Source organism: Zootoca vivipara, chromosome 2, assembly GCF_963506605.1.
Source record: "Zootoca vivipara chromosome 2, rZooViv1.1, whole genome shotgun sequence".
Lineage (NCBI taxonomy): Eukaryota > Metazoa > Chordata > Lepidosauria > Squamata > Lacertidae > Zootoca > Zootoca vivipara.
Genome location: NC_083277.1, coordinates 40,424,522 through 40,441,186, shown reverse-complemented (window position 1 = coordinate 40,441,186; position 16,665 = coordinate 40,424,522). Strand labels below are relative to the sequence as shown.

At 42.5% G+C, this 16,665-nt stretch overlaps 1 protein-coding gene across 2 annotated transcripts in view; it reads left to right on the top strand.

Moving 5' to 3' along the window:
* Nucleotides 1–16,665, top strand: part of CHCHD6 (coiled-coil-helix-coiled-coil-helix domain containing 6) — a 209,395-nt gene that overhangs the window by 122,883 nt on the left and 69,847 nt on the right. For both annotated transcript variants that reach the window (XM_060271405.1, XM_060271406.1), the window contains one exon: nucleotides 4,992–5,062. In XM_060271405.1, coding sequence (XP_060127388.1) covers nucleotides 4,992–5,062 — 71 coding nt within the window. The remainder of the gene's footprint in view (nucleotides 1–4,991; nucleotides 5,063–16,665) is intronic.

The window sequence follows — 16,665 nt, the reverse complement described above, 5'->3', positions numbered from 1 at the left end:
CCGAGGGGGATGAGTTGGCCCCCCCGCGCTTGCTGTTAGCTGGGAACCAGGAGGGAGCAGAGGAGGAGAAAGGAATGTCAAGCCTCTCTGCCGAGCAGGAGTTGCCTGCGTTGCCTGGACAACCGCTGGGTGAAGACCTCGTATCTTCAGAAGTTTTTGCAGAGGAGCAAAAGGCTGACCCCTCCCTGCAAGTTTGCCGGGATGCTGCAACAGCTGAGCCGAGGGGAGAGAAGCGAGTTTGCTTTCTGTATGAGAAGGGATTGCTTTACAGAAAGTTCTGGCCAAAGAAGACCGGGGACAAAGACTTTGTCCTGCAGTTGGTGGTTCCTGCGTCTCTACGTTCCAAGGTCCTTGATCTTTCTCATCAGGACGCCCTTGCAGGACACATGGGGGTAAAAAAGACTCTAGAGAAAATCTCACGTTATTTTTATTGGCCAGATATTCATCAGACTGTTAAGATTTATGTTAGATCGTGTGAGGCATGCCAGAGGGTGGGGAATGTTAGGGATCTTGTTCCTCATACCTTGCAAAGTGTACCCATGGAGGTGGGGGTTTTTGAGAAGTTTGGGGTTGATCTTGTAGGTCCTTTGCCAAAAACCCGCTCTCATAAACAATACATTTGTTTTCTGATTTGCTATGCCTCCAGGTATGCCTGGGCAATGGCTATCCCTAACACCTCTGCTAAATGTTTGGTAAATGCCTTGATGTCTGCTTTTTGTACTTTGGGGATTCCAAAGGTTTTGGTGAGTGATCTGGGAACTAATTTTGTGGCAGAGCTGACTCAGAAGCTCTTCCAAGCAGCTAAGATACAGCACCATACCAGCATTGCTCACTGCCACCTGTCCAATGCAATGATAGAGAGACTTCAGGGGTCGATTGTTCAGATGCTTAGGAAGTATGCTTTTGCCCATGAGGCCAATTGGGACCAGCACCTTCCTCTGGTGGTTGCCGCGTATAATGACGCACAACAGAGCAGCCTGGGTTTTGCACCAAATCAGCTTGTATTTGGTCGTCATTTGTCCACCCCACTGTCCATGCTTAAAAGGGAGTGGGAAAATTCTGAACAGGATTTCAGGCTGCCTTCTGTTGCTGAGTATTTTGCTAATTTGAGACAGACCTTGTCTGAAGTCTGGCACCTAGCTAAAGAGAATCTGGAAAAGGCTAGAGTGGAGCAGAAACGCTTCTATGATGCAAAAGCTGTGCCCAAGGAGTTTGAGGTGGGGGACCGTGTTTTGATCCTACGGCCTACCCGTCCTCATAAGCTTGCTGTTCAGTGGAATGGGCCGGGGGTAATCCGAGCTAGGCTGAGCCCTGTGCGCTATTTGGTGAAATGGCTTGGCCTGGTGTGGGTGCTATCGAAACTGAGGCCATACATTTGGGGTGTCCGTTTTGAGATTCAGACGGACCACTCGCCACTCTGTTGGTTGGAAAGGATGAAACACAGCAATCAGAAGCTGTTGCGCTGGAGTCTTACACTCCAGGATTACCAATTTTCGGTGACGCATATTAAAGGAAAAGATAATGTTGTGGCCGATTGCCTTTCCCGGATGCATAATGTAATGGAGTAAGTGGCTGCTATTAGGAATGGCTTGCTCCTAGACGGAACAGAACTACCTCGGTACTGAAGGTGTTGAAAACCAAGGGACTTCACCCATAGTTTTCATCTTGGGGGGAGGATGTCATGGATATGGCATGGGAGTTATAGTATGCACAACTCTGAATCCTTGGTCAAGAGCAATGGATGCTGGGAGAGACAGCAAGAGCAGGCTGGGCCTTTAACAAAACTTGCTAAGTCCCTCTCTGCTAGCCCCAATTAGCTGCCTGCAAAGGAATGTGGTAATTGCCTTTGGCTGGAGAAGAAACACCGGTGTTCCCTATTTCCTTATGGTACGGCTGGGAGGGGGTTTAATCACTCTATCCTGTCCACCTGGGGTCGGCTTGACCCTGATGAGTTGGGAGGGAATGAGAGAACTGTCTTACTATCTGCTAGTATTAGATCAGAGTGTGAAGTAAGACAGGTGAAGACAAATGGGCAACACCTGAAATCATTGGTAAACTGCTAATTGGAGCCTCATTTCCATTGGTGGGAAAACGGAACCCCACCTGACCCTTTCCCCATAACTTGGGAGTTCTAGCATTAGAACTTTGCATTTTGCCACTTGCAATTTTGCCAGAGCTTCTGCGAGTATGAAGCTGTGAAAGGAGAAGGGGGGCCTGCGGGCTGCGCCTTCTGAAAGCTTTGCAACAAGTTATATCTTCATAACCGTATGTATCCTTTAGTTAGAGCAATTTGAATGCTTATGTTTATTATTTGCGATCTCTGTAACCTCACAAGAAATGTGCACTGCTAATTTTTAAGTTGTATGTTTTACACTTTTTAATAAAGCCTTGAAAAGGTATATTTTGGTTTGGACCTTGAGTATTGTTCAGGGTGGGGCAACTAGTCCGGTCCCTTGACCCTTTGGTCGCATACTGAGTATTGGGCTGCACAAGTGAGTGGGCCTGGGTTTGAGTAAAGAAACCAAACCAGTTGAATTTCTGCCTGCTTTGTTAAGAGTAGTCAGAGGCTTGCAACCTTGTAACAAGGCGGAGAAGCTTTCCCTTTTGGGCTCTCTGGCCAGGTGCAAGTGAGAAAGGGTGGTGGCAGCGAACTACCGGGAAATTGTTTTGACTACGGCTCACAAGAGAATTGCCGAGTTGTGTGTTTCCCACACGTTGCAAGAGCCAGGAGATTGGCTGGGTCAGGCAAGTGAGAGCCACCGACCATTACATACATGATTTGTTTTCTTTCCATTTTTCTCCTCACAAGAGCCCTGTAAAGAACATTACCAGCCCATTGAGTATGATGGTGTTATGGAACCCCGTCTTCTCTGCATCTTATGATGTGGGGAGGAAGGGAGTTCCAGCTAAGAGTGTACCCCTCTGTCTGCTCTCCCTTCCTGTTAAACCTCTCACTGCCACCAGGTGAGAGAATTTATTTTACGCTCATTGCCCCTCACTAAACAGCGAAAAATGCCCTTGTGTCTCCTCAAGAACACCTCAAGGTGCATTCCCACCAGCAGAGTTTGCATATATTGCAGTTAATTTTATTCAATCTTGTTGGGCACATGTACCAGTGGTGTATGTTTAGAGCATTTTCTCAAGTCCTATTTGAGATAGATCCAAATGGTTGTTGTTGTTGTTGTTGTTGTTGTTGTTGTTGTTGTTTTTTATTCGTTTAGTCGTGTCCGACTCTTCATGACCCCATGGACCAGAGCACGCCAGGCACTCCTGTCTTCCACTGCCTCCTGCAGTTTGGTCAAACTCATGTTCGTAGCTTCGAGAATACTGTCCAACCATCTCGTACTTTGTTGTTCCCTTCTCCTAGTGCCCTCAATCTTTCCCAACATCAGGGTCTTTTCCAGGGAGTCTTTTCTTCTCATGAGGTGGCCAAAGTATTGGAGCCTCAGCTTCAGGATCTGTTCTTCCAGCGAGCACTCAGGGCTGATTTCCTTCAGAATGGATAGGTTTGATCTTCTTGCAGTCCATGGGACTCTCAAGAGTCTCCTCCAGCACCATAATTCAAAAGCATCAATTCTTTGGCGTCAAATGGTAGTCTCTTCCAAAAAACAATTCCAAAGTTGTTCCTCTAGTTCTTCTCCAAAACCTTCCCCCCATTTTAGTCTTAAAGAAATAAGGGGAAGGGCGGACAACATAATTGGGAGATGATTCCTTTCTCCAGTGGGTTGGTAAAATGAAATAATTGTTCAAAGTTGTTTAGGTTGCATAGTGCCTGGGGCATACAACTTTAGTCCCAGTTTACAACTGAAGTATAAAGCAATGAATACCTCGTGCATTATTTGCAGTCTTAAGACTTATTTATGAAGGCTAGGGAAGATCAGCTTTCTCCTGAATTGGATAAAATTTCATACATTGCTTTACTTCACAAAGTGAAGTTACTATATTTGAAAAGTTGTTGTGGTGTTTAAGTTCAGGTGGAGTTTAATCAAAGGATGCTGTCAAGAGATTGTTTATAACAGGGGTGGAAAATCTTTGGCTTTTGGGTCAAATTTGGCCCATGAGGCTGTTTTCACAAACCACACCCTCCTGCTCCAAAGGAACAATTGGGAACCTTAAAGTGTGATCCCGACTATTTTTTTGTGAGTGAGGCTTGCTGTCAGCGCTGATCAGCTGATCGACATTGACAGCAAGTTCTGGTGTGATTGCTGCCCAGAGCAGGTTTGTTTCACTCCCAGCAAACCCCCAGACTAAGGCTTGATGTAAGTCCAAATACTGTAGGTTTTTGTGTTGTCTGATTAAATTTGAGCTGTGCACACAGCAACATTTTTACTTTGTGTCTCCTGATATTATTGTGATGTCGGGTGATTAGTGGGTAGCTCCACCCATCAATCCAGCCTATGGACTGCATCCTTTTCCCCAACCCTGACTTATAAAAAGGCCAATATTTGGATACTTGCTTTTCAATTAACCTGCCTTTTCTGTTTCTGATTTGGTTATTTATACCTTTACAATAATGTCTGGTTGACGTTGCCCTTGCAAGACCTGTGGATCTCCAAGCTTGAAGCTTATCTCTCAGAAAGGAACCAGCAGTTGCTAGGAGAACTTTTCCCGTATACATGAAAGCCCAATTCTTGAGTATATTTTCTTTGGATTGGAAGTTGGCTGCTAATTTGCTCATTCTCACTCAGTGCAATAAGGTTGACTACAGGAGCTCATGAATGAAATATACATGGTGAAGCTCACTGGTATGTTTTTAGCTATTATTTTATCTTTAAGCCGGTAGGGTATAAATGATTATGATGAACTTCAAAATCCTTTACTTTGCAATCATTTTCATCCCAGTTAGCCCTCCCCTTTTGTGCTTTAATGTATAGCATATCATTACATGTCTGTTCCACTTGCCTTTATCAGTTTATGAGCCTTTGTAGTGTACTATGCTGCTTAAGAAACATTAATTTGTAATGCTGGGTGATGCCTTTTTAAATTTGCAGAATTCTGAAATCTACAAGATGACCTTGGATCAATACAATGAGGCAGTTACCAATGCAGAAGATCAGATCAGGTAAGAATGCAATCTGTCAGTGGGATGACAGATTAAAAACAATATTATTTTTCCAGAAGGAGGTGGCTCAATGTGGTCCTGAGGGGAATTCACTTTGCATGCTTCCACCCAGTTCTGGCCAAAGCAGGGAATTACACGGAAACCAGCCAAGAAGTGTCATAGTAAGTAGAGCAAAGTAGATACTGTGCATCCAGGTCACACTTGCTCACACTTTAGAAGCAAGGGGGTTCTGCTCTATCTTAGGCCAGGATTATGCAGCTCTGTCCATTGCCTGGCTTTAGCTCCTTCCCCAACTTCGCTTTCTACCCTGCCCCAAACCTGATAGGAGCCAAGTCTGACAGACCAGAAATACAAATATTTTTGTAGTGGCCATATGGGGAAAGTATGTTGCTGCAGTCAGGGAGGCATTTCTCTTACAGTTAAGGAGGAGTATATGAACATGATCTGAGCTATAGGAAGCCCTGAAGCATTATAGAGGAAAGGTAGATTTCTATTGGTGTTTTTTAAACAAACAAACAAACAAACAAACAGTTTCTTAAACTGAAGAGTGTGAAATTTCAAGGACAATGCATAAGAATTACAGTACATTGTACATGTTTAGCATATATAAAAAGGCAATGATATATAGTGCTTAAAAGAAACATGCATTTTAACATGCTTCTGACATGTTGCGAGGAGCTCCCAGTTGGCTGAGGCAACCTGCAAAATGTACCTGCATTAGAAAATGTGTATAATTGGGCCATATTGTGTGCAATGGCCCCTGAAGCAAATATATCAATTAGATGATTAAGAGTTGCTTTTTTGTGCAACAGGCAAATAAATGATGCCAAATTAGATGTTAGGTGTTAATTAACAGAGCATGTGCTACATTTCTTAAAATAGTATTTTTATCTTGAAGCCAATATGTATATGATATTTTATGCCTCCTTTTTGTCACTTTAATACATGTTTCATATTCTAAATCCATTTATAGGATGGAGATGTCTAGCATAGTATTCCTCATGTTTTAATAAACAAATAAATCCTTCCTTTCAAGGATTCTTTTTTGTTGACAATGCTAGAGCAGATATAATAATCCACACTAGTAAGCAACCGAATACTACGATGGGATACCCAGGGGGAGTGATGACAAAAGTAAGATAGTTTTCAGCAGGTATTTAAAAGTTGGCACAGAAGGCATCCACTGGGTTTTCCACAGGTTACATGTGAGTATGGGTGTTGCAGAGCAGTCTAGAGAAGACTTTGAATCTCAAAGGTGTAAGAGATGATGCTTAGGGAGCTGCCTTCTTAGCTTCTTGCATTGAGAGGGCTTTGATGTTTTCCTCCCAGGAAACATCAGAAAATAATGGGCACTGAAGACCAATTAACAAAGATGAGTTGACCTCTGGAGTTTAGGAGTTACCTGCTTATTCATTCTAAGTTGGAATTTGGTTGGGAATATAGCTAAGATAAAAAGAAAAAAGCTTTGCAAGATGGAAGGTGCAGGAACTATATTGATTAGGAGATTATTATTATTTTATAAGGAAGACCCCTGTCAGAAGACAAAATGAGGCACAAATTACAAGATACACCAGCCAATTGGCTAGAACTGCATGATGCTTGGCATTTTATTTTAAAAAATCTATTAAATATGTCTATTAATCCCAAAGGCATCTTACTAAAAAGCAGGCCACCAGGACAGTAATACCATTTGAAAGGTTTACCTGGATGTTAAGAAAAGCTTCAATGGCATGGTCTCAAAAATAAACTACCTCTAGATAGATGTTACTATGATCAGATTAAGAAATATCAAATCCATGGTAAAGACAGATATAGGCAAAATGATACACAAGAGCCCTTTTTTTTGGGGGGGGGACATTATCTGCTCATACAAATGAGAACTTTCTAAAAAATACTACAGAAGTGATGATATATTCTGTTTCAACCAGCAAGAATGATGGGGAAGGGATCAGCAGATAGTTGGAGAGGTGACAGTTCAAAAGGAACATATTGGCAACTTCTGCCCAGTGGTAGAAGGGTTTTGGAAAGACTTCCTAAAAGAGATTGGTAACATTATGAAGCACATAGCAACAGTGGATCCAACATTACGGTTGTTCTCTTGGTTTTCTGATGCAAACTCAGGCTTCCCATACAGGCAAACAATAATGTGGATGGCTGTAGCATGGTAAATGTCTACTACTTGTACTGCATTTGCTGCTTATTGGTGCTGACTTCTTTAAAGTCTCACTTTTGAGTTTGCTTGGACAATTGGCAACAGGCCTGGGCATGTTGCAGTTCCATAAAAATAAAATAAAAAATAAAAAACCAAACCAAGCAAACAACAACAAAAACAGAGTTGCCAACATGCTGCATATATTTGTAGAGTACATTCTCTTAAAAATAAGTTGCTGTTGGAATAAATATTTCAAAAGTTGGAAAGCAGTAATTAAGTTATGACAGCCTTTTCTTCAGTTGTCTTAGAACACAGGAAGATGATATCAAAGCCAAATATGTTTCCAGAACTATGTTTCTAGTTGGCAAGAAAGCAGTAATTAGAAATATGCAGGTTCTTTGGGATTTTCTGCAGGAAGAGATTAAGATCAGTGGTTGTGTCCTATATTTCTTGTTTTCAGTTGTACCAATATTTCCTTTATCTTCGGTGCATTCCTTTTGGGGCTTCATCCTATCCCTCCACATTTTCTTACTGGGTAGGGGCCAGTGGCACACATTCGTATCTTGTACAGTATTATGAGGCATTCTTCAAAAAGTCAAGACTGCTGTTAATTCCATCCTGGTTGTTTTAGCCGGAATATTTCAAGCAAGGTTTTAGAAAGCATCCTCCACCACACCCGGCTCCATTCGTTTTTGGCTGAAGTTGTTATATGCGCCTTCTCTACTATGTGCCCCTAAACAATGCTTTCCATTTCACCTAGTACCACATTGTAATTATTATCACTTCATTGTTTTGCACTTCCAACTCATTCTTAAATTCCATCATTATATTTCCAGATGGTGCCCCACTGAGGCCTTTGGGTGGGGTTTTGGCAGTTCACTTACCAAAAATGTAGCTGTTACTTTGCACATCTTTCTCCTACAAAGAAAGAAGCTGCAGGTGAAAGAGATTTGGTGCCAAAAAGCTCCCCTCCCCCACTTAATTACACAAATACGCCTAAACGGCCTGAACTGGTGGTGACTGACCATAAATGAGACTTAGGGGTCATAGTGGATAGCTTGACGAAGACATTGACCCAGTGTGCAGCAGCAGGTGGTTCATTCATAATGCTGTTATACAAATCTGTATTGTGACCACATTTAGAATACTGTCCTCAGTTCTGGTCATCTCACCTCAAAAAGGATATGGTAGAGTTCAGAAAAGGGCAACCAAAATGATACAGGGGGTGGAGTTTAGATAAAAGGCGAGTAAGATGTGCTAAGACAGAAGTATGTTTATATAAAATTATGCATGCCATGGAGAAAGTGGAGAGAGAAATGTTTTTTCTCCTCTCACAACACTAAATTTTGTGGACAACCCAATGAAGTTGAATTTTGGAACAGAAAAAAGAAAGGACTTCTTCACACATCACAAAGTTAAACTGTGAAACTCGCTCCCACAAGAGCCATCAACTTGGATGACTTCAAAAGAAGATTAGACAAATCCATGGAGGGATATGGCTATCAGTGACTACTGACCATGATTGCTGTGCTCTGCCTCCACGGTCAGGGGCAGTAGCACTTCTGAATACCAGTGACTAGGAGCCATAGGAGGAGAGAGGGCTCTTGTGATTGGGTCCTGCTTGTGGGTTTCCCACAAACATCTGGTCCAGCAGGCTCTTTTTATATTCTATGGGGAATGGTTATTTCATTGTTATGAACAGGTGACTTTTACATTTGAGGGAGAGGGGAAATCTAATTTAAGATGGAGTGGTGACCAAGAGCATGAGCTCTGAGAGACCCATGAGTCAGGAAGTCACAGAATTGACTTGCAGAGTTGGAAGGGACCTGAAGGGTGATCTAGCCCAACCCCCTTCAATGCAGGAACTTTTGACCAATGTGGAGGTCAAACCCACGACCCTGTGATTAAGAGTCTCATGCTCTGCTATGGACTACCGGTAGGTGGTTGCCCTTAGGTAACTCGCTCTCTTTTGCCTCCACTCCCCATGTGAATACAGCAGTGGTAATACTGCTTAGGGAAGCTTTTAATGTTTAATAAATTATTGTATTTTAATATTTCTGTTGGAAGCCGCCCAGAGTGGCTGGGGAAACCCAGCCAGATGGGAGGGGTATAAATAAATTATTATTATTATTATTATTGGTCTCCCTTGCAGATTTGTTGTAAAGATGAATAAAGCGTATGTTTGTAAACATTCAAAAAGAGCCGTATCAATGCTTATTGTTGTTAAACAGTGCCATGGTTGGAAATCCTAGTTTTGCATCCTTGAGTGTATCCTGACTTCTGTGCACAGTTTAGGCAGGGTCAAGTGAGCAAGCAGCTTTTTCCTCCCCATCCTTAAGTGAATTATTGAGATGCAAATCCATAGGACTTAACAGGCACATCTTGTTATTGTTCATTACTTGTGAAGCGCTGTCAGTGTGCACATTTCCTTACCTTTTGACACACACCTCCAAATACGGAAAGTAGTAATCTGGCACAAGGCGCAACATTAAACCCTGTCTTAACCATCTGATAATACTGTTTGGACTTTACAGAAGTGGCCATGCTTAAGTATTGCCTCACCATTGTCTGACTTATTCAGACTGAGAATAGGAAATATCGGGCTTGATTAATTTAGTTATGTGCTCTTCTTTGGTAGCCAAGGAGTTCCTGGGTGCTTTTACTAACTGCCTAGGGTTGCTGATGGGTCATAGCGAACTCTACCCTGCACGTACCACAGATCATAACTAGGCTGCTGTTTACATCATCACTTTACACTTTGATTAACTTGATTTGAGTCAAAACCCTCTGGTCTTGTTGACTCTGTCTTTAAATTTACTTCAGCTTATGAGTCACTTCTTCAAAGTGTAAACAGCAAGTGCTGTTCGGGAGCTGCTGTCTCAGGATAATTCATAGTGTAACCCAGCTCTTAGAGGTCTATTGTAGACTCATTGAAATAATGTATCCCACTGATTTTTCCAAGATTGTACTGGTGTAAAGGGCTCACCGAATTGCCCTCTGTGTGTCTCTTGTTCAGAGGAAAAGTTGGAGCTATCTCTCAGCCTTATGCTCAGTTCACATAAACACAGCTGTTCTTACAAAAAGTGTGATAGGAAATTGATTTCCTCTCTCTCTCCAGTTCTAGTGTTACCACCCACTTGCCATTACTCATGGTGAATTACTAGAACGAGACCCTCATTCCTTCCCTTACATATATACATTGAAGGTGTTTCCGTTTTTTGTCACCTTCTGCCAGACACCATCTTTTATATGTGTCATTGGCTGTGTTTGGATAAGCCGGAGACACAGAATTTTCTCTGCTGTGAGCAGCAACTCCTGCTTTTCGGAAACCAAATGGCAGCATGAGTAGAAGAGGCACGAATTATGGAGGCTGTTTCCTTGGCATTGCTAAGCTTCTGTTGCATCCCTTTCCATTCGTTTTCTCGTCCTCTCGACCATCTGCAGCTCTGGCACAAGTGGCCTAGTGCATTAAAGGGCTTTTTATTTCCTCTGAATGAATAATGCTAACTGGTATTTATGACAGCACTTCAACATTTCAGAGTGTTGTGCGGAACTTCACTAACAAGGCCACACAATAAAAAAATGTTCCTTTGAGGTTAGTGGACAAGTCTGGCTCTTTTTCACTCAGAAGAGAGGAAATCTGTACAGGAAAAGGGATGGAATGGTTTGTGCCAAGCGACGTAGCAAAGCAGTGGTAGGTGTTTCATCCTGTGGCCTCACCTGGAGGGAGGGTGTCAGTATTGACCCAGAGGTGATCAGTCCACTGTGACTTGACTGTTTGTTCTCACATCTGAACTGCCGGCAGCACATTAAGAAATATCCTCCCTGCTACATTTCCTCTTTCATTCTGTGCTGGATATTACCCAACCCTCTGTCTTTCCCAGCAAAGAGCCGCCTAGCAACGGGAGCCTTACCGATCAGAGCTTGGAAAACTAGCAGCTCTTTTGCCACCTTCCTTGTTGTGCCCTCTTTCTGCGCATGTTGTGTTGGCTTGGAGAACCACCACAAAATGCATTGCCTGCCTTATTACAAAGGCTGCATTATTTTGTATGTCTACGTGTCAGCCAGTGGAATTAAAGGCTGGGGACTTAGATCTAGACACACACCGCACGCCTGCACACATTCCACTGTTTAGCAAACTCTTCACATCAGTGATCATCCACAAAAGGAGATGCGTGTAAATAAAAGGCCAGTGCTCCCCACCTTTTACTTCACTCCCTGTCCTTTTCTCGCTGCTCAGAGAGCCATGACGCAGACTAGGTTTAGAGAAGACAACTTGTTAATCCCCTCCCTGCTACAGGGAATAAAATGGCATTTCATTCCAAGCTCTATTAATGCGCTCGCTCCTGGGATAAAGCGAGACTCCCGAAAGGCAGTGGCCAATTTTTTCCTCCTTCTGCATCGTCTTTGTCTTCTTTTGAGTGTTACATTTAGATTAGTGTCTGAGGATTAAATGTTTTTACAGTCTCTGAATCTGTTAAGGGGTGGCAGGGCGGGAGTGAAGGGAAAATCAGTAAAGATGCTGCGGCTTAGTGCAGGTGTTCCTGGTGTATCCTCTAAAGGCTGGTTTTAAACTTCCTTTTGTGAAATTTGACACTATTGTCATTATTATTATTATTATTATTATTATTATTGGAAGCACCAAGAATGAGTGTGGTGTTGGGATATGACACTTTCTCTAAAGCGTAAAGCTACACAAGCATGATGGTGTTTGAGGATTAGAAAGTTGTTAAAAGATAACTTTCCTCGGAGACCTGACTCCTTTTTATGAGCTTCTGAAGCTGTTTACCAAGAGCCCTGTTGTTTGCACGCCTGGCTGAGGGTGTTACTCACTCTGTGCACTTTTTATCAGTGTTCATTTAAAGAATGCCCTTTATCTTATTGTCCCACTAGAGATCAGCCTTGAATCCAAGGCAGCGTTCTGGTGAATAGGCTGCCAGAGAGATTTACTCCATATGGGACCCCATATCTCTGAGTTCCATCTAATGATCATAGGATCCTTAAACTTAATAGGCGTGAGTATTTAAAGTTATTATGTTGGAGAAACTGGCATGTGGTATGTATCCCCTTGGGCTTTTCACAGAAAGGAAAATTGCACAGACTTTTAACACACAGGCATAAGGTAAAAAACCTTGATAGGCTATGAAGTTGAAACAGTGAATTATGGCTGATTTCTACTACTGAAAAAAGTACCCTTGTGTACTACTAACCCTGCCGTGGATGGTTGAAAGAGAGACAGTGAAGAAGAAGAATTTTGTTCTTTGGGATCTGAGAGTATCCAAAAATGTCACTTATGAAAAAATTGCTTGGATGTATGTAAAAAGAGATTTCTTTTCCATCTGTCTCATGAAGCCTCAAATATTATGGCCTTCATTGCTCTAGGAAAATAGCTCCTAATGGAGGTTACTAACAAAAAATGCAGAATGGGTTCTTCTCATAGTGTATTTTGAGGAGGCGAGCAGTATTTTGATACACAATACATGGCATTGGTAGAAGTAGGTAGAGGAGGTAGTTGATGAAATCATATTTTTAGATTAACTAGTGGGTTGATATATTTTTTAAGTAACATGAACTGGACATTGATGTTTGACATGTGCCAGCAGTTTTTCCAGTGCATGTTTTTATTCAGACAAACGTGGAAGTAGCAATGCTGCCTTTTTATTTGATTTCGTAGATACATTTGTAGGTTTCCTTTCTGTTACCTTATATCCTTTTCTATTATGTTGTTTACAGCTCTGAAACTTTATGTATTAGTGGTCTATATATAAATGACCTTAAACAAACAAAAAAATGTTCTATAGAAATTCATTTGATGGCTGGCACCATCCTGCAGCTGGAATGTCACAACTGAAAAGGAGCCTCAAGAAGTAGAGAAGCCTAAGAGCCTTAAAAGAAAAAGAAAAAAACACCTCCTTATTTAAGGATAGTTCAGATGTCTCAGTAGCATTAACCAAAGTGTATCTTGAGAAAGTGTCTTGTTAATAAGCCTACATAAGTTACTCTCCTGCCAAAAAGGCAAAACCCTTTTCTTCTGGGAGGAGTGGAGCTTACTGCATTTCTGTGTTGGGTGCAGACAAAGAGGCTTCCTCCCTCCTCTGCCAGCCTCCTTGCTCTCTGTGCTGGGCAGGGGGGTGGGGAATCAAATATTCTGCCCCTCCTCTGCCAACCTGCTTACTTGCCTGCAGGCAGTTCCTTGTTGCCTGTGACTGCATCCATCCATACACAGGCATTGCCCCAGTGAAGTATTTCTAGAAAGCATACTCCTGCTAAACTGCTGTAATTTCTGCCTGTGTTACATGCCCTAACCACCTGCTACTATTCTGAACACTTATCATCCCGGTTTGTCAAATAACGCCTGCACCCTGTGTTTATGCCATTGATGGGATTTGAGTTGAAGGTTGCAGCTGTAGATTACAAGTGACAAAGAGGGTGCATTGTACAAACAGGTCACTCTTACAACACCTGATGAAGGCCACCGTGAACATGGCTTGGTAGATCTTCTGAGTTAGAGCTAGACACTGTATAAAGTAAATATATTTTGCACTGAAAAATGACATTGAAAATTGTGAAAGCCACTAAAGAGAAGTGGAAGTTTACTGTGGCTCATGTAAACTAAAAAAAAACCTTCAGACCACACCCTGGTCCCTGATTTAAAGCATGTACTGTAGAATGTACAGGTTTGGAAGTTATGCAGCAGAAAAATAGTTTATGTTGGGAATTCTTCCTCCTTTCAGGACTGTTTTGTAAGCTGTGTTTTAAAACCGTCCTTGTATGCTAGCCCTTCGCTTTCCCACACAGCATTCTTCCCCCGGTGGGTGCATTTTACAGATGGGGTGCAGTTGTGGTGATGCTGAAGGTTGATGTTGAAGCTGGAATCATATTGGGAATGCTTTCCAAAAAGAATGGCAAAATTAAAGATGTCAAAAGCAATAAGGCCTGAGAAACCTCTTGTTACCAGGGAATTAATGAACTGTTGGTTAATTAGCAGCCCAAGGCAAAGCTGAGGTAACATTCTTAACAATTTGGTCATTAATTCAGCAACAACTGGTTTCAAGGGCATTGTTTGCTGTTTTGAACAGTAATGCTATTTATGCTTTTCAATTATACCCTCTGTTTGCATGGGTACAGCTTTTATTATAAAGGGTGGTTCCCCCCCCCCACAAGGAGCAGGGTTAAAGCGGCTGGAAGATCAAGTCATGAGGCTTTTAACAGAGAGATATTGCTAGAAAAATTATGACTTCCTGTACAGTATCCCTAAAGATTTTCCTTGTCAATATGACATGACTTTCTTGAGTAGCTATCCCTATGGAACTGTGCAGGTGCTGTGTAATTGGCTGAATTAGAACCTATTCTTTCTTCTTGAAGAAAATAATATCTTGGTTCTGTGATCTACTATTTCTTTCGGACAACAAATGAAGCCTTTCAGGCTAGCCAAGAAGTATATAATCAGAAGTACCAATTATTCATTTGGGGAGATCCAGCTCAGATTTAGCACTGCTATTTACCACTCCCTCACCCCTCCACGAAAAAAAATCTAAATGTCATTAGTAAGCTTCTAGGAGTGTTGGCAAGTAAGATCTGAGATTCTGGCAGCCTGCTGCTAGATAAAATAATGTGTGATGTATAGTTTTTGAAAGCACTTGATTCCCCACCCCCAAATGGTAATCTTCAGTCTGATCTCAGCATGCCAAGACTTGCTGGATGTAGTGCATTTGGATTAGTCTTCTATGTTCATCTCTTGAGCCCTGTGTTGACTTGTGAAAATGCTATTTATTTTGTGGAGAATGCTCATGCTCTAGATCCTGGTCTAGACTGGCAAAACTGAAACATGAGAGGCATTTCTAAAAGTCCAGAAGTGTAACCCACTGTGATATTACATAGTTTGTTTTCCCGTTGAAAGAGTTATCTTCCTGTATGGCAGAGGTCAGCAAATTTTTTTTGCAGGGGGCCGGTCCACTATCCCTCAGACCTTGTGGGGGGCCGGACTATATTTTGGAAAAAAATATGAACAAATTCCTATGCCCACAAATAACCCAGAGATGCAATTTAAATAAAAGGACACATTCTACTCATGTAAAAACATGCTGATTCCCGGACCGTCCGCGGGCTGGATTTAGAAGGCGATTGGGCCGCATCCAGCCCCCGGGCCTTAGTTTGGGGATCCCTGCTGTATGGGCTGGTTCTGGATGCCAAAGTCAGTGACAACAGGAGAAAAAAACCTTGGACTTACCTGGGTGCAGGTACTGTTTGTTAAATTAAACAGTTACATTCTAAGTCTGATTTTAAATGTATATTTTCTTTCTTTGAATATGTTTTCACTCCTCTCCTTCCCAAACTGATGGCACTTTTTCAATGCCAGCTTCCTTTTGAGAGGAGAGTGTTGGAGGAGGCTAAATAGAAACAAGTACACAGCAGGCAGTACTAGCAGCCTGCAATCCCAAAATTCAGTTTTGCCAGCCTGATACCTCTTCCCTAGGACTTTGCTGAATGGTTGAGACTGGAGTAAAGATTTTTTTTTTGAGGGGGAAGGGGTTTCTGAGGAGAAGCTAAAAATGTTAAGCTACCAACTGGCATCCGACTGTCTCCAGAGACAATGGAAGAGTGTGGCTTTGGGGGTAGAGTCAAACCATTGGAGAAATACAGCACCTGGTGTGGCTGTAAAAACCAATACGCGAGAGGCATGTTTTAATTACGTCTGGGGCAGACGAAATCATCCAGCTTTGCTGCTACAGATGCACCATGAGGTTTCTTCTTTCAGTGGTCATTCTTCCTCTGGTCACTGCTGTGTATGAATCACTTGACTGACTGTCTCCAGGTGCTGCGGTCGTCTGCCAGGGATTCCCATGCAGTAGGGATCAATGTTGCCAGCCTTCACATCAAGTTTGCAGGCATCTTTGTAACAGAGTTGGTACGCCAATAGGCCCGGGGCCTGAAGCTCCCCATAAAGCACATCCTTGGGGTTCCTGACATCTTCCATTCCGTGTACATGACCAAGCCAGAGTAGATGTCACTGAGGCAGAAGTGTGAACTTGTTGGGAAAGTGGGCTTGGACGAGCACATCTTTGTTTGAGACTCTGTCCTGCCATGTGATGCCCAAAATCTTCCTGACGCAGCACATGTGGAAGGCGTCCCTCCTGATGGGTGTAAGTTGCTCACAAATACATAGGTCCCCTTCTAAGGCAGCGCAGCAGATGCTCTTGTTTTGTCATGCTATGCTGGTAGGAAATGAAACTACCACACAGTGCAACAATACAAGCATGCTAGTTCAGCTAAGGGCTAGTTCATTTAACAGAAGCAAGCTTCTATATAACTTTAATTTACCAGATCAGGAACCACAGCTTAAACAGGATCCACATTGAAATGTGCATCACCTACGGATGCAGACCATCAACCATGGTGTTGCATGTATATCCCAGTGGCCATCCCTCCTCTGGAGATGAGTATCCAGATA